The sequence below is a fragment of the Scophthalmus maximus genome, chromosome 20 (genome assembly GCF_022379125.1).
Source record: "Scophthalmus maximus strain ysfricsl-2021 chromosome 20, ASM2237912v1, whole genome shotgun sequence".
NCBI classification, from domain to species: domain Eukaryota; kingdom Metazoa; phylum Chordata; class Actinopteri; order Pleuronectiformes; family Scophthalmidae; genus Scophthalmus; species Scophthalmus maximus.
This window is the reverse complement of record NC_061534.1, coordinates 18,056,534-18,074,858: the sequence shown is the minus strand read 5'-3', so window position 1 is coordinate 18,074,858 and position 18,325 is coordinate 18,056,534. Positions and strand designations below refer to the sequence as shown.

Sequence of the window (18,325 nt, the reverse complement as noted above, 5' to 3'; positions counted from 1 at the left end):
GGGGTTGTTTTTATTTTCCTCTATTAGTGAAGAATAATAATTGGTTCTGGCATTTCGGAGGGCTTTCTTATATGTAATTAAACTATTTTTCCAGTCTAGGTGAGAATCATCTAGACTATTGGAACGCCACTTCCTTTCTAACCTACGTGACGTCTGTTATAAAGCACGTGTCTGTGCATTAAACCATGGAGCTATCCTCCTCTGTTTGACTGTCTTCTTTTTCAAAGGGGCGACAGTGTCAAGTGTGGAACGTAGTGAGGCTGCTGCACTGTCAACAACATCATCAATTTCTGTGGGAGTAAAGTTTTAATAACTATCCTGCACTGTATCGACACATGGCAGTGGAGTAAATAACGAAGGAACTCTGATAGACACCTGCTGTAATAGAACTTTTCTCCAAATTCAGTAAAGTTAATAATGGAGAGTTCTAATGTAACTAAGTAGTGATCGGACAGAGGGTTTTGAGGAAATACTATTAGATCGTCAATGTCTATGCCATATGTCAGAACGAGGTCGAGGTTGAGTGGGTTTGTTTACATGTTGAGTAAAACCAATTGAGTCTATGAGCGAATTAAAGGCAGAACTAAGACTGTCGTTGGCAACATCCACATGAATGTTGAAATCACCCACTATAATAACTTTATTTGTGCTAAGCACCAACTCAGATAAAATGTCTGAAAATTCAGATAAAAATTCAGAGTAAGGGCCTGGTGATCGATATACAACGACTACAATAACTGTTTTTTGACATTTCCAGCTTGGGTGAAAGAGGCTAAGAGTTAGGCTTTCAAATGAGTTAAACTATGTTTAGGTCGAGGGTTAAGCAATAACTTATATCATAAGCATCTCTCTCTCTCTCTCTCTGCCCATATGTCTTTACATTACATGTCACTAACTCTGTTTTCTCTCTCTCCTAGTGTATCTCTGACTCCAGAGCTGCAGGATCCAAACCTGTCATTATTGTTATTATTATTATTACTATTATGATTATGATTATTGGTATTAATATTCATATTAATAACATCATTGCTTTTATAAGTGTCAGTATAATTTCCGTAATTATAAGTATCAGTCTGGTAGAGATTAAAACTGCGGTTGTACAACTGTTTTGTCTCTCTCTTCTCTCCTCCTGTCTCTCCTCTCCCCCTCTTTCTGCCCACCTCTCCTTTCTCCCCCCATTTTTCTCCTCACCCCAACCAATCGAGACAGACACTCATGTCAAATTTTCAAGGGGGAGTATTTTTACTCTGTGGTATTTCTACTTGTAGGGAAGTCAAATGTGTACATTTCTTCAGCTTTTCAGACAGCATTTACATAAAAACAGAATCAGTGATTATTGAATTTCATCTAATTTTACACAAAAATATAAATGTTATTAAAGTCAATGTTGTTTGCATTATAGTGAACAGAACATACTTCTCACTTTTTTTTCTTGGAGACTGTAGTAAACGTGTGAATTTTGGAGATCATAAGGAATCTCAGCCATATGCCTGTGAGAGAGAGAGACAGAGATTCAACCATTAATTATCAAATGCCTTGCGTCATCTCGGCCAAACATACCTCTTCCTTGTCCTACCTTATTGACGTTCTGGGTTTTTGGTTCCCAACATGTGGTCTGGGAGCCCTCTGGGGTCCTTGAGCGGCCTCCAAACATAAAGTAAATCTCGCCATTTCAGTCCAATATCGTCCAATGACAGCAAATAATTACATATTTGTCATATGGCTAAGTGTGAAGTTATAAATTTCACATATGATTCATTTCCAACCACACATCCTCTCCCTCTCTCTCTCTGTGATGGGTATTTTTTGTGCGGGAAAAAACTGAGCTTCGGTTATTTATTTTGCTGCTGTGTATCAGAGCTGCTGTGGGACGGGTGGGAGTGTGACGTGGAAGCAGAGGTAGCGATTGGAGGGCAGACTGGAATTATAAGGGGAGGGTGAAGTTGAGGATTGAAGCTTCCCAAAGAGCCAAGACTGTATGGCCAACCTGCCACAGCTCTGACACTGCAGGACGCACACGCACAAGTCTCCGGACTCAGTCCTCCTCCTCCTCCCTTCACCATGCATCCAGCAAGACTTAGGACAACCCGGCAGTGACGAGCGTTTCAAGAGTGGTGAGTGTTTCACCAGTTTTGCGAGAAGATCGTTTGTGCTCAAAAGAAAGAAAGCGAAATCGAGGAAAAATTTGGCGTTTTTATTCTTTCCAACCACTGGAAGCCCCCCCCCCCCAAAAAAAAACAGGCAGGGTTGAAGGTTTCTGGTGGATTCTTTGCCCCTCTTATTATAATTGCTGTTATTATTATATAAAGAGGAATATAGTCCAAGCCTTTCACCGTGGACATGGAGTACACGTCATCCCCGAAGCCGCAGCTGTCATCCCGGGCAAATGCTTTTTCCATAGCGGCCCTGATGTCGAGTGGGAAGCCCAGTAAGGACAAAGAGACGGAGGAGAGCACCATCAAGCCTCTCGGTAAGGATGGAAGAGTGAAGCAAAAAAAAATTAAATCAAGTTTTGGCTGATTTGTGAGCGACATTACACCTGTTAAATGTATTTCCCCGAGCCGATGAAGGATTTAATACCAGAAAGAACGAAATAAGAAAGAAACTGTAATACATGAAGTACAGTAAGGATGAAACATGCTGGCAGAGAAATTATTACCAAACAAGGTTGAGCTGTTGATGACAGTGAGGTAACATTATGTATTATGCATTTATATTAATTATGTAAATAAGTGAATAAGGTAAAATTAAAAAAAGGCTTTTATCATCAATTCAATTTGACAAATGTCAAATCGTGTTCCCATTGCGTAATTGTTTAAAATTGAAATTGAAATTGAACTAAAAAACACTGGCAGCTGTAAATATAGTTATTTATCAAAATATGTTAAATATGAAATTCAAAGATAATGTGGCCGAAGTGATTGTCTGACACGCTGGTCGTCAGTTTTTCATAGTGGAGTTTTACAGAAAATAAATGATGTTCTGTAGAAGTAAGATGCTTTTTTTCTCTGCCTCATTTCACTTCAGTGGATGTTGGATCAGAGATTTGAGAACATTTTATTTTATCTTTTATCTTATGAGGAAGTTATTTAGAGAGAGAACTAACAGAAACCAAAACGATATGCTTCCACAAATTGAATTCCCCCCTTTTGCCTGTTGCCATTTTTGTTAATATAGAAAGAAAGTAAAATGGCTGACATATGTGACAGATTTGATTATTTAGACAATATGCTATAAGATTGTCTTTAGAATAAATATGTTTGAGCCTTTCCCTGAACCTATATGGTCCTTTTCCTGAATGACAGCATCGAGCTGCAATCTACATTCAAAATAATATAATAATAAAATTCATATTTGCTTTATTATTTAGTATCTCGGTCTACAAGATGTGGGGAAATAAAACGGAATAACATTTTATAATTTTTTAATTAGCCTACATTTTATACCACTATATTTTGACCATATAAATAATGTATAACATTGTGTTGCTGCTGTGACAATAACTGAACATATAACACTAATACTAATAATAATACTACTACTACTACTACTACTACTAATAATAATAATAATAATAATAATAAACATTTCACCAAAAAAACAGAGCAATTTGTGGAGAAGTCCTCCTGCAACCAGCAGTCTCTGGCTGACCTGTCCTCCCTGGACGGGCACGGGGACTTCAGCGGGAGCGCGCCCGCCGTGTGCACGGAGCCCCTCATCCCCACCACTCCCGGCGTCCCCAGCGAGGAGATGGCAAAGATCTCGTGCAGCCTGGAGACTAAAGAATTGTGGGACAAATTCCACGAGCTCGGCACCGAGATGATCATCACAAAGTCTGGAAGGTCTTTATTTTTTGTTTGTTTTTATTTTTTTTTGTTATTCATAGACATGTCTCATCTCATACAAGATGACTTAACATCAACAGTAATGATGATGATGGTAATAGTAATAATACAAATAATATGAATATTAATCATATTAATATTGATATCAATATTATTATTTATACTACCACTAATAATAATAATAATAATAACATTATAAAATACATGAACATGGAATCATGTGTCACATTTTCAGTTTTTGTCGTTGTGGCTCCTTTCTCTTTGCATCATCATGCATCAGTCGTTGAGCCTTTATTTATTGTTTTGATGAGTGAAGCTAATCTGCTCCCTGTGTATTTTCCTCGGACAGAACATCAGGTCCATCAGATCCAGCTCCATGACCTGAATATTTCATATAATATATGTAAATGCTCCGTGATCTGCTTTTATTTCTGACCTTACAGTCTTGTTAAAATAAAGAACAGGCTATATAGGAGTATATATACCACATATACTAACACAGCTGCTTAATGGGTGTGCACTGAAAAAAATGTCAGTAATTCCTGTAGCAGATAAATATATGATATGTGTTTTCAATCTTTCATTCTGCACAATGTGAACGAGGTAATGCAAGCTGGACAATGAGGTCATTAAAAAAAAAGACTGGAGGGTGTTTGCAATCTACAGATAAACAAATCGCTCGATCAAGAAGTTATTTAAAAGGCTCATTCACAAACCATTTAACAAGAAAAAGGGGAAAATTCAATATTAAACATTAAATATATTTTTAAAGACTTTTCGTTGCATAGGATTTGACCTCAGCATTTTTAATCCTTAATGCAGCCCTGCTACAATATTAATAACAGTTGATACAATATAACTAGCAATTCATGTAAAATAATAATAATAATAATAATAATAATAATAATAATAATAATAATAATAATAATAATAATAATGTCATTTGTCTCTTCCTCATTAGGAGGATGTTCCCCACTATCCGGGTCTCTTTCTCCGGGGTGGACCAGGACTCAAAGTACATTGTTCTGATGGACATCGTCCCGGTGGACAACAAGCGGTACCGGTATGCCTACCACCGCTCCTCCTGGCTGGTGGCCGGCAAGGCCGACCCTCCTCTGCCCGCCAGGTACAGTGGCTCTCAACCTTCGCCCTCCACCTAATCAGTAGCCTGGGTTTTTTTCTGTGATTATAGATGTGATTTAAAGCCCACTCATTTTTTTATATTATTTCTTTTGAAAATAGGCTACAAGCAGCAATCAAAAATACAACCAGCCGCCATAACTGCACCGTAAAGTAATTAAACCCTGAAACTGAACCTCAAATTAATTTGTTTGCTAACTTTTTATTTTAAATTTTTAAAAAAAATGTAATGAATAGGCTTAAGGGCAATACTTAGAGATCGAAACCTGCTTAATTTTCGTAAGTAATAACAGACCAACAGTTATTTGGGCACTGGCGGCTGTTTTTGTTGCTTTATTTCTTCAATGTGTGCCATGAATTACCACACGTGGACTAAAGATGGCCCGTTGGTAAATCATTTATAATTATAATCAAAAATATATATTTTTAAATAAAACGATTTTGCCAATCTTACTAACTAACTTTGCATCCGCTACCGAGCCTAACTAACTTCTTCAGGGGGTATTCTTCTTCTTCTGCTTCTGTGGCAGGTTGTACGTCCACCCGGACTCGCCGTTCACCGGAGAGCAGCTCATGAAACAAATGGTGTCGTTCGAGAAAGTCAAGCTGACAAACAACGAACTGGATCAACACGGACATGTGAGCACTTGTCTCTTTATTCCACTCTTGTCTTGAGGGATGAAATACATGACGTATTAACCTGCATTATCAGTAATTATATAGCTTACCTGTTAAAAACCCTGTGAAAACTTAAAGCTAGGTACATTCAGTCTCAGCAAAGTTTATCCCTCTTTGAAAGTAGGGTTATATTTCTATCTACACTCCACACACACAGGAAACTGGGCCTGCTGCATATTTGAAATAATCCTTAATTCAATAAATCTATATCTAAAATGCCTACCCTGAATTTTAAATTTGTGCGTGACTTTGTTTTGTGTTTTTTTTTATGAGTCTGAATATTGACCAGATCGCATGTAAATATATCTGAAAAGTTGGTTCTAAAATTCACATGGCGTTTTCATGATAAACTGTTCCGTGTCAGATTTAAAAACCAGCTGTGGGATTATAATTCCTCTTCTGACAAGAGCAAATTGCTCTTTTAATCCCTCCACCGAATGCATCATGACAAGAACAAACAGGCAACAGAAAGAGTATTATTTTCAAGGGTGTGTGTGTTACTCTTTTTTTTACCAGTCCAAAAATAACTTCTTGAGATTATTTACATAGATGTAACCAAAGCAAACACACAAAACCAAAATACCGTTTGTCCTTTATAAAATTATTTGTAATTTTATTCGATAGGGTGTTGCTTTGTCGTCACATACATATTTTAGTTATATTTTTCGATCTGTTAAATAATACAGATAAATCATATATTTCCATGTAAAGGAGACTGGCTGCTTATGAATATGACAAAAAAATAGAGTAAATAGATAAAATTACATTAAAGCTGGTGGTTTTAAGACAAAAAGTAATAGTAAGTAATACCAAAAAGAAATGTCAACGACTTGTATTTAAAGTTTTATAAAATGCCACTGAATTTAGGTCAGCATTTAAAAAAAACATTATGTAGAAAACCATCACCTTTAAAAAGTATAATTGAAGCTTGTGGCTTGATAACAATTATTAAATATTCCTGTCACATTTGATTTTTTTTACTGAATCATATGCTACTTTTGCTGCTTTTTCAGTCAAATGAATAAATTATGAATTAACTTCATAGTCTGGAGCTTTATGTTCTTGAAAAAGCCACTTGAAAGAAATCCCTTGAATTTCTTTCATGTGATTGTGTCCAAAATAATTGGATCTTAAAAATATATGTACAGTACCATGTGTTCTATGTTCTATGTATGACTTGTCATCTAGAAAATCAAGCAGCTGTGTTAATTAATATATTAGTAAAGATAAAAGGGTGGCATCATTACTCTTCATATCATAAAAACATTTTATATTATTATCCCTTTTTTATTTTGTCAACTGTAATACTCGGACCACATTGTACCAACAGTATCTGTGTTGCTAAATTCACTTTAGCTTCACGCTTTAGCCCGAGACTTGCTGTACAGTTGTCTGAATGACTGAAAACATTTATTGTCGTAAAAAAACAAATGATAAACACTTTTAGTTTACATAAGCCATGCATAATTTAGATAGGTGATCAGTGTGTTACATCTGTAATTTAATTTATGTTTACTTATTTGATGTTTACCGTCAGTCATTGGTTGAGAAAGATAATTATAAAGTTTCCTCTGCTGCAGCCAGACAGGAACAATAGAGGAGGGAAATTCTCACACTGATGCTGCAGCTACTGTCACTCTCTCTCTCTCTCTCTTTCTCTCTCTCTCTCTCTCTAGCTCTCTATCTATCAATCTATCTATCTTTTGTTCTTTCGATTTTACCCTCCTCTCACTGCATTTCTGTCTCTCTCTGTCATTGTTGTGTTTTTGCCTTCCCTTTCCATTTAGTCAGTCTATAAATCTGGCAGGAACAGCTCTAATTTACCATTTCAGAAATGTTCCTATGTTACTGCTATTTGTTGATAGTTATTTTTATTTTTTTATTATATGTTCATACATTTTAATATATTTATAAAATACAAAATGTGAGGAGTTAAATTACCTGAAAGACCCTGTTTATGAGCTTTCAGTCATAGTTTAATTTAAATCAATTATATTTTATGTTGTTATTATTTGTACTTCTTCATCCATGGATGAGGATTTCTAATTCATGTTTGAGTAAAAGCAGAGATTGAAAGTTTATTATTGATCTTGACATCTCATAGATTTATCAACAGCTTCATAAAACTACCAGCAACAATAGTTAGTTTTACTTCCAATTCCAATCATTATTTTTGCCAGATAAACTGGACCAAGCTCTGGAATTAATGTTTTTCACATGTATTCGATTCCAGACAAAAGACTGGAATTGAATCTCTTGAGTCGTTTTTTATATATTGCCAAATTTACAGAGGATGAACAACCTCTGAGCCACTGACTGATGAATAGTACGTAACAGTTTGAAGAGGGCCTGTGATATTTTGTACTATAGTTATCATAAGCAAGAGACCAAAAAATATGCTCTCTCTGTCAGCTTTAAACACATTGGTTCCTATACTGAAGATCTAAATCTTAAAAATAGGTCAAGAAGAAATATTTTTATTTTTCAAAAGACTGTGTAAATTCCGGAAACAGCTGTAATTTTAGCAATCATTGGTCAGACTGGAGTACATGGTGCATATATTGGGAACTATTTCAGCTACGGATTAACACGTGGCAGGAAGAAGGTGTGTGTCAGACTTTGTATACATAGACAATACATTCAATTCATTGTTGATTTGGCTCGCTCACAGATTGTCTTTGTCCTCTGCAGATCATTCTCAACTCCATGCACAAGTACCAGCCAAGGGTCCATATCATCAAGAAGAAAGACCACACCGCCTCGCTGCTCAACCTCAAGTCCGAGGAGTTTCGAACCTTCGTCTTTGTTGAGACCGTCTTCACCGCCGTCACGGCCTATCAGAACCAGCTGGTAAGTTATTGGCAGCTGCAGTATGCCAGTGGTCCTTATTGCTGTAGCCCTGTTCTCCCTCTGGACTTTTGATAAACTGCTGGAATCTGCCGTTTGTTCCCGTCAAAATTCAAAAGAATTTGATTGTATGACAAGGTCTGTATTAACAGAAAGAGATAAATGTTCATATGTCCATTTTCATTTCTAAGCATCAACATCAATGCCTCCATGTCAGTGTCGGTTTCAAAGTAGAGATTGAAAGTTAGATTTCCTCTTAAGGAGTATCGTGTGAATCAGGGCAAAAATGCTTTTTATTGGCATATGCATCTAGTTTTTATAACACTTGTGACAAGAACTTGAGCTTTTTGTGTCTTACAATGAATCAAAATGACTCTATTTTGATTTGAGTGAATTACCAAATAGTGATTTAAAAAAATGACACAACACTGGGTCCGAGCAACATTTATTGTATTTAGTGATTTTTAGTGTCCTCCACATCATTAAATATATATCTGTGAATTAATAAGCAAAAATCAAAGTGTCAGTAAAGTTCAGAAAACATATTATTTATGAAGATTTTAAAACTCAAACATCTCATCTTCTCTGCTCTATTCTGACGTCATCCCTCCCTCCTCCCCCCTGGTGTCCGCCAGTGTGTTTTGTATTACACGAAAAGGCATGATGAACCAATAAGAGTAATTAATAGACTATTATTAGTTAAAGTGAATAACTTTAAAAGCCTGGGCTATATTGTGTTTGCCGTATTGTGGTAACTTGACACAGAAGACAGTCGAGCTGCAGGAGAGAGCATGTTGAGATGGACTGACTGGATCTGTGCGCTGAGAGAAAGAAGCCAAAAAGAAAGACAGAAATAGAATAATAATAAATATTATAAATTTTAGAGAATTGTAAATAAAAAGAGGCAATAAATGAACTTATTTTCTCTTCTGCTGTGTCTTACTAGATAACCAAACTCAAGATTGACAGCAACCCATTTGCTAAAGGTTTCCGGGACTCGTCGCGGCTGACGGACATGGAGAGGTACAGGGGATTCTGGGTCCTGCACTGTTTGTTTAACTCTACCCGATAAGATACAGATAAGTGTGTGTGTGTGTGTGTGTGTGTGTGTGCGTGTGTGTGTGTGTGCTGCTCATTAGTCAATACAGAATTTCATTGTTTATTTCTTCATTCCAAGATTTCCTTATAACTGTCTATCTTTGCTTTGTTTTTTGTATTTAATTCTTCACATCTCTTTTTCTTCTTTCTATCATTCTATTATTTATCCTCTTGTGAAAAAAGAACAAACTTTAACTCTTTCTTGGTCCAAATTTCCTTCTTGTCTTTTTTGTACCTTCATCCTCTTCCTCAACACTTTTTTATTTATGTCTTTCCTTAATCTTTTCTACTTTCCTTAATTAATAATTTCCTTTCTTGTCTTTCTGTCATTCACTCCTTTCTTATATGTCCTTGTCTATCCCTTGTTGCTTATTTCTTTGTCTTCTCATATTTGGTTTTTCTTTTTAGTCTTTCTGTTTTCCCTTTTTTTTTTCTTCTTACCCTTTCTTTAGCCAGCTTTCCCTCTTCCTTGCTGCTTTCCTTAATTCTTTCTGTCATCGTTTTCCCTTTTTCCTTCCTTCTGTATCTTCTGTGTATTTTTTTATTTATTTATACCTTTCCTACTTCTTTCCCTTGTTCTTCTTTTTCTTGTCTCTTTTGTCTTTCCTTCTTCCTAAATATTTTTCTTCTTCCCTGTCAGTCCTTCTCCTTCTTATGCTTTTCATTGTTCTCCCTCTTGTTTTTCTTTTGTCTTTCTTTCTTCCTTTACTTGTTTGTTAAATGCATCTGCACAGATCTCCTGATCCGCATGAATCAGCCTCCACGCGCGTGTGGACTTTTGAGACTGTTTTCCACAGGCAGTAGAAAAGATTCACAAAAGTGTGCTGTGTTTACGTGCAGGTGGAAAACAGGGTCATTTAGGCTTTCGGTTAATGCGTAATTTCAAAGTGGGAAAGAGGTTTTGAAATAGACAGAATTGCTTGTCGCCCCTTACATTAGAACACATACAATATAAAATAAGGTAATTATATATGGTAAATAAATTATATTCCATATGGCAAAAGGCAGATGCTGGTATTACAGCTGATGTGTTTGTGATATAGAGAGCTGGAACCACTATCCACTACAGCAGGGGTATGCCGCAGCATCTCAAGTTGTGTCGTGTGTCCTTTGTCAAGCTGTTGAGGAAAGTAAGGGATAGGTCCCAGAGGGAGACAGCGCTTCATCCCTGGGAAAAGTGAAACTTATCCCCTGCTTCCCGACTACGCTGGACGCCAAGCCAAAAAAGATCAACACCAACACCGGTGTAGTGACGGCTAACGCTCCACTATTAAAATGAAAACACCCTGTCAACATTTAATAATTCTCAGTGATCAGTTGTGGGTCCAGGTCCGGACAGGATGGCATCTGAGTCCACCTATTAGTGACCCCTGCTGTAGTGGATAGTGGTTCCAGCTATCTACATCAAAAACACAACAGCTGTAATACCGGCATCTGCCTTTTGCCATATAATCATTCATGGAATATAATTTATTTACCATATATAATTACATTTATTTTATTTTTGTATGTGTTCTAAAGGAGGGGCGACAAGCTTTTCTGTCTATTTTAAAATGTCTCTCCCACTTTGAAATTACACATTCACCGTAATCCCAGATGTCCCAGTTTTCCAAAAGCAGTTAGACGCAACACACATTTGTGAATTTTTTCAGAGTTGACTGCAGAAAAACAGTCTCAAAAGGCCACACAGGCGTGTAAGCTGATTCATGCTTGTCAGGAGATCCGCATTTAACAATCTGTAATTGAATACAAACAATGTCTCACATGTCTGTCATGATCTGTAAAGTTACATGTGCACAGATTGCTTTGTATTTGTGTTTGGATTTGAACATGCATTTGTGAGTACCCAAAGTTATGCACAAATCATTGTACGCATTTGTAACTCCTATACTTTCACTTGTAGATATTTTGATACACATTTGTGACCTTTTTGAGATTATTTACTTTCCATAATTCCTCCTTTCCTGTCTCTTTTTATGATAATTTCTTCTTTCCTCGTCTTTAAATATTCAGCATCTTTCATTTTTTTCTTTCTTGTCGTTCCCTCCTTGTCTTCTACTCTTATCTCTATTGTCTTTTCTTCTTTCTTTCCGTCCAGAGATATTCTCTATTTTACTTTTACTATTTTGTGCATGAGAGAGATGAGTCATCGCAAGTTCATTCACACACACACACACACACACACACACACACACACACACACACCCACACACACACACACACACACACACACACACACAACACACACTTACAGTTACAAATCCCCCTCCAGAGGATTTTAATGCTGCCGAAACACATGTCTCTTAATTCCTGATTCTGGCAAAACGGCCAAAATCAGCTGACAAAATCAAACCATCTGCTAATTTCACTCAATCAAACATCTTGCCCCACACACGCACATATACTCCCCACCTCCTCCTCCTTCTGTGGCTTTCTCTTTTTGAGGGCTGTGAATTAGACCTGATTGATTGATCTTCGGGGAGCTGCAGAAATCACATTAGTCTGGAGTCGGCCGCTGCACTAAAACACACTGTAATTCAATTGGCTGCGGTGACTGGTTGAAACCAGCATGCGTCCCTCCTCCCTCCAGCCCTGCTGTGCATTGTGGGAGTTTGCTTTGGCCTCTGCGCCAGAGGGGCCCGACGCTGATAAAAACACACACATTTGTACTCCTCTGCTGACAGATATTGCACTTTCCTAACCTAATTGGAGGGGTGGGGGCTGCTAATGTGGACGCATGGCTCTCATGATGCAGACCACTTGCCTGTCCACTCCGCACACTCAAACACACACTCACACAAACACACATAGACACACTAGCATGCCCTTCAACCACCCCCAAACAATTTGTGTCACTGTGTTTGAGAAGTGCTGTCTGACAAGACTCAAATGAGCTAATGCACTTTGTGGGATAGTGAACACACACATGCCAAAATCTACATGCACCATCAACACAAATAGGACAAGAAGAATACACACTCCACAGAATGAACGTACACACAACACAACCAGCCTGTTAGTGTATATACTGTATATATATATAAACACTAAATTAATTCATGTAAACATGCTACTGTAACTGAGGCATGAAAAAAAACAGAAATGACACTTGTGTTATAGTGAAATTTGTGACCTGTCTAATTCCCAATGTGTGTTTAAATTAAAATTTAGAATATTTAAAAACTGTTTTTTTGAGAATATAAATTAACAAGATGTCTTTCAAATTAAGACAAAATGCCTATTCATTTCTAATCATTCATTATTTTTTTTAAATAAAGATGGGGTCACAATATTTACCAACAGCTACTAAAATATGTGACCACAAGAGGAGATGGGGGGGGGGGGGGATTTGATACTATATTTATTCTTTAAATGTTGAATCTGTCATGATAGTACAGGGGCAGCAGTTAAAGGCAGCGAGTCCACAAACAAAACAATTTCTCCACAACAATTATTTGTCATCATTATGTCTTTAATAGTGTGTAGTGTTAGATCCAAGAGCAGTTAAACGCCATTTGAGGTGAAAACAAAAGAGATTTATTTTGGGGCTCTCTCTTCGGCTTTTGCTGCAGGGAAAGTGTTGAGAATCTGATCCACAAGCACTCGTACGCCCGGTCGCCGATCCGAACCTACACCGGTGACGAGGAGAACCTGGGCGATGACGGACACTCCACACACACCAGAGGTGAGCCGCTGTCACAGACACAGGCATCATGTCATGAAGATGAAACGGACAACTTGTGTTTTAAGGAATTTTTCTTACTGACAACAAATCCCACTAAGAAGCCCAAATGTGTAGCTTAATGCCTTCTGACTTCCCTATTATTAGGCCTATTGATTCCTACTGGTCATAAATTTAATATGTAGTTTATTGGAAGAATGGAGGTAATTTCCTGAAGCAGCCGAACACCATTGTTTTTTAGTCTGTTAATTCTACGATGTGTCTCCTACAGGCTCTGCGTTTACTGCCTCAGACAACCTCTCTCTGAGCTCCTGGGTCACTACCACATCAGGCTTCTCCGGCTTCCAGCACCCACAGTCCCTGTCGGCAATGGGCACCGCTGCCGCCTCCCTGCCCCATCCCATCCAGGGCTCCCTGCCCCCCTACAGCCGGCTGGGCATGCCACTGACACCCACTGCTCTGGCTGGTACCATGCAGGGCAGCGGGCCATCCTTCCCCTCCTTCCACATGCCCCGCTACCACCACTACTTCCAGCAGGGGCCTTACGCTGCCATCCAGGGACTGCGCCATTCATCCACGGTCATGGCGCCCTTCGTATGACTCCATCCCGAGGAGGAAACAACCAAACCTCACACTAACATTCACCCCGAGTCCAGTGTTACAAGTTACTTCCCCATGCCGGCCCAACACTCATCACCCAGTTTGTATCTTTCCATTGGTCTTTGTAAATAGTTCACCTCAGAGGGCGAGGTCTTGGTGACACCACAAAGAAGATGTGGCTTCCTGAAATCAAATCCAGAAAAAAAGACAGACTGAAAGAGAACAGGACCTTCAGAAACACCAGCAGGTTCCAGGGTTTCTACAAACTCTTTGCCGAAATTGTACAAACTAAAAAATTCCACAAAGGGAGCATGTTTGATCTTGGCCCTTGAAGAACAGTGGATCCTCAATTCAAACCAATTTTATCAATCTTTAGAAGACCATGTCTTCCTCAAAAGATTCAACTGTCTCCCCTGGCTACAGGGTCTCTAACCAAGCTTTATAGATGGCAGGTTGCTGTGTGATCCCTCAAAAGTGCAACCTATAATTGCTTTCTGGAGAGACTCTGACGCTACAGTCTGTTGGACAGCGATGTTCAGTCTGGGTCTGTGAACACTTCAGTATATCAGAAAGGCGGAACGACCATCTCTGCTTTTCTGTGTTTTCTAGAAAGCCCATCCATATGTACAGTACAAAGTCACAACTCTGTTGAAAGTCCTGTCAAAAACATATGTTATAATGCATCATACGAAGATGAAGATGTTACATTTATTAAAAGGAAAATTCTCACTGTAGAGTGCCAAAGCCCCCCCCCCCCCAAAAAAAAAACACACCATAGGACGCATGCTGACTTCAGGAGATGAAAACACCGGGTAAAATTGGGGAAATATGGGGTGAATACGCTCACATGCAACTGGGATTAAGGATTTTTTCTTTCGTTTAAAGGTCCAGTCAAAGAAGCAGTTAAAACAGCAAAATTCTTCATAAAAATAAATAAATTTCAATTGAAAGTTTAGATTTCTTCAAAGGTGGGCAGCGTTTTTTTTTTCCTGATTTTCAATTTTGGTTTCTCTGACGAGTAAATTTGCATCATTAACCAACAGCCAGGTTAAAAGACCAAAGACTAAAGTAATGAAATAAGAGCCTTGAAAATTGAAGAAACTATCTTAAACTTGAGCTAACTAGCGTTATAGCACCATATCATCACCTCACCTAATGACATTGCTAACTGATTGTTAGCTAGCTTGTCATGAGTTTTTTTCTCTTTTTCGATCTTTCTTGAATAAGAAAGTTAAATTTTAATTAAAAAAAATATTAAGGGGAAGTGAAAAGAAAAAAGCTCGTGGAGCTTTTGTGACTGACTTTTGCTAGTACGCTAGCTTGCTAGCATGTTAGCCGTTAGCTCACCAGGTACAGTAGTTCATCAGCTACATCAACCCAATCCTCTAACGCTACTGATTTAATGACGATGTGAAGTGATAAATTTGTCTGTCACTCTCTGTGTGACTGGACCTTAATTAATTTGACTACCTAATGTGTTGAGTTCACAATATTTTGAGTGTGTAAATGTCATGAATGTAAAACTAATCATTCTCTTTCTTCTGATCTTGAGGGAAACAAATGGGCAGAAGTTTGAAACCACTTTTCATCTCTAAACATACAGAAACATTTAAAGTGAAACAGCAGCGTGAGTTCATACGTTTCCATTGTAAAACAGCATCTTAAGTAGAAACATCACTTATGACGCCATCACTGTTTTACTGCTGCTGACTGTCAACTGCAGGCTTTTAGGAGTTTGGCCGTACGCAGATGTTGCCGAGCTGATTCATGGTGGCGGCAGAGCGTGTCGACAGGGCATCCACACCTGGAAATAATGGCCTCTGCAGTTTGGATTAAAAGGAAGCTGGAAGCTGCAGGAGTCGACTCACACACTTATTTATTTGGAAATGAATGACTACAACAAGCAGCGCAGGTTAGATTGTTCCGCTTGGAGCGACATTGCTGCAAAAAAATGTGGAGCATTTTATTATGAAGTTAAGTTTTCAATTCAGAAACTCTTAAACACACAACTTATTTTAACAACTAATTGTTGTCCGTTGAACCGAGTCCTAGAAACTATGGAGCCAGCCAAGATTAGCTTGGTGCCAAAACAATTATTATTCCTGATCAGGCTTATTAATGATTTTGTCTACAAAATGTCAGGAATAGCCATAATAATTTAACAGATTTTAACATGATGATGTAACAATCCACTACGCAAAAAAGAAAGACGTACTATCGCATATGACACAGTAGACAGCAAACGTTCACATTTGAGAAGTTGGAAACACTTCTGGCATTTTGGCTTGAACATTTTTAACTTTTAAAAGATCATCAAAGTAGCAGTTGGTTTATTTGCTGTGGACCAACTAATCAATTAAGTGACTTAACTGCAGTCACTATTCAAGATTCAAGAGTTGTTTCTAATGTTTTATTTAATGAAACTGAGGGAAGATGTTGAAATAATCCTGCCAAACTTTTTTTTCATCTGTTGCAGATGGAGATTTTTTTTTTTTTGCTATGAGTTGGTCATGTTTTATGCACAAAATCTTAAGAAGCTCCTCTAAAACCATGAAAGCACCAGTGTTGGGTTCATTCAGAGGTGTGTGTAGTGAACAAATATGTTTTTTTTAGAATTCAGAATATCACACCAATGTATAAAAACCGGTTACATTAACACTGTAAATATGCTACTTTGACTTTTGCCGCATTTTTAAATCATAGGAAGCCTGTTTCTGTGGATTATGGACATTAATTTTCTGTTCTGACCCCTTGCATGTGCAAGCAGTTGATTTTATCTCATCTGTTTATTGAGGAAAGACAGGTTGTTGGACTTTTTTTTCCCCTTTGGAATCAAATCTTTTTCTGATGTACAGCTTGAACTGAGAGTTTTCATCTTTCTACGTGTACAACAATTTCTTCTGTTCGAACCATACCTACATTCCCAACTTACCACTGAAAATCATCTTCCTTTTTTCTTCTTCAATTTTTTTCTCCAATGTCTTTTCTTTTGAATGCCATAATCTTAATATGACACCGGGCAAGATTGTGTTTTGAGGATTTTTAAAGTGCAATATATTTATTTTGCTCTCTGGAAATAATGTTCAATGTACTATGCTGCATAAAAAAGTCGTCATTTGTAAACCTTGACAAATATATATATCACCACTGAAACAAGTTGAGTGATTTTTTTCTTTTCACTGCTATGTATGTTTATCCCTCAGAGTGAATCACAGATTGTCAAAAATAAATTAAATCATGAAATGATTTGAAACCTACAGCTGAAATACACATATTTATTTAGATTTCTGTATCACATGTTTTTGAGCCAAAGCAGAAATTACAGTAATTCTGTTTGAGTAATATCTCAACAATTTAATTTTCCTATGCAGTGATTTATGAAGTCAATCAAAGAATTATCAGCATATACTAATTTATGGGATCAAATATTATTGAATATTAAAGGACCAAAGCATAAATAAGATTTCAAAAATTATATTGTTAAATATTATTTTCTGTTTCTAAAGCTACATCATGTTTTAACTGCCTCAATACAGAATCATAAAGCACCACCCAGTGGTCAACATTGCACTGAAGCAGTATGTATTGGCTGGTACTTGCTTTATATAGTTGTACATATTTCATATATTAAATTTCCAGATATTTTTTTACCTTCATGAAATTTTTAGGTGTAGTCCTGGGCTGAAATTGGTCTTATCACTGAAGCTGAATACAAATCCATATCACATTGACGAGGATATAAATCTGAAGTTTTAAAAAACAGGATATCAAGTGCACCATGAGTCTGAATTGTAATCTATTACTTCTCCTTTTTTTGCAAAATTTTATCTGATTAATCAAAAAATTCAAAGGTTCAATCTCTCACTGTATTAACTGATAACATTTTCACCTAACTTGTCTTTTGTTGTTTTCAAAACTGCAAATATTAGACATGGCAAGTTTATCTGTATAGCACATTTCAACAGCAATTCAAAGTTCTTTACGTAAGATATAAAGGACATCATCACAATTGTAAAAGCAACATAAGACAAAAAAGGAGGCATTTATAAATAAATAAGTAAGAGTTAGAGAGTTTGAAGAAAAATAAACAAATAAAAGAAGAAAAACAAGTTTTAAAATAACAGTGCAGTGTCAGATATTGTAAATTATTTGATTTACTAAAAGGCCAACAGGAAAGTCTTCAGCATTGATTTAAAAGAGCTGAATTAAAGAATAAAAACTGAAATGATGCTTTTCCATGTTGTTTTGACTCTGGGGACAGAAAGCAGATCCGTCCCGGATGATTCATAATGTAGCAGTAAATCAGAAATGTATTTTTGCCTTAAATCGTTTAGTTAAGGGCCAAAATAAACTGTTCAGTGAATAATACTGTACACCAACGGCAGCATTTGAAGTCAATTCTTAGAAAAACCAGTCTAAAGATTTGAGAACTGGA

General features: G+C 37.2%; 1 protein-coding gene across 2 annotated transcripts; it reads left to right on the top strand.

Moving 5' to 3' along the window:
* The first annotated feature begins 1,975 nt into the window (after positions 1 to 1,975).
* On the top strand, positions 1,976 to 17,094 carry tbx20 (T-box transcription factor 20). 2 transcript variants are annotated; one of them, XR_007030245.1, is made up of 9 exons: positions 1,976 to 2,470; positions 3,605 to 3,842; positions 4,807 to 4,971; positions 5,516 to 5,624; positions 8,355 to 8,513; positions 9,457 to 9,533; positions 13,181 to 13,293; positions 13,562 to 15,517; positions 15,614 to 17,094. XR_007030245.1 is itself a non-coding variant. In XM_035609256.2 (8 exons), the coding sequence occupies exons 1-8, from the start codon at positions 2,341 to 2,343 to the stop codon at positions 13,888 to 13,890; spliced, it is 1,320 nt and encodes a 439-aa protein (XP_035465149.1). In that variant the 5' UTR covers positions 1,976 to 2,340; the 3' UTR covers positions 13,891 to 17,094. The 2 variants fall into 2 exon arrangements, 1 of the variants encoding a protein (XP_035465149.1); XM_035609256.2 differs by having other exon boundaries at positions 13,562 to 17,094.
* The last annotated feature ends 1,231 nt before the right edge of the window (positions 17,095 to 18,325 follow it).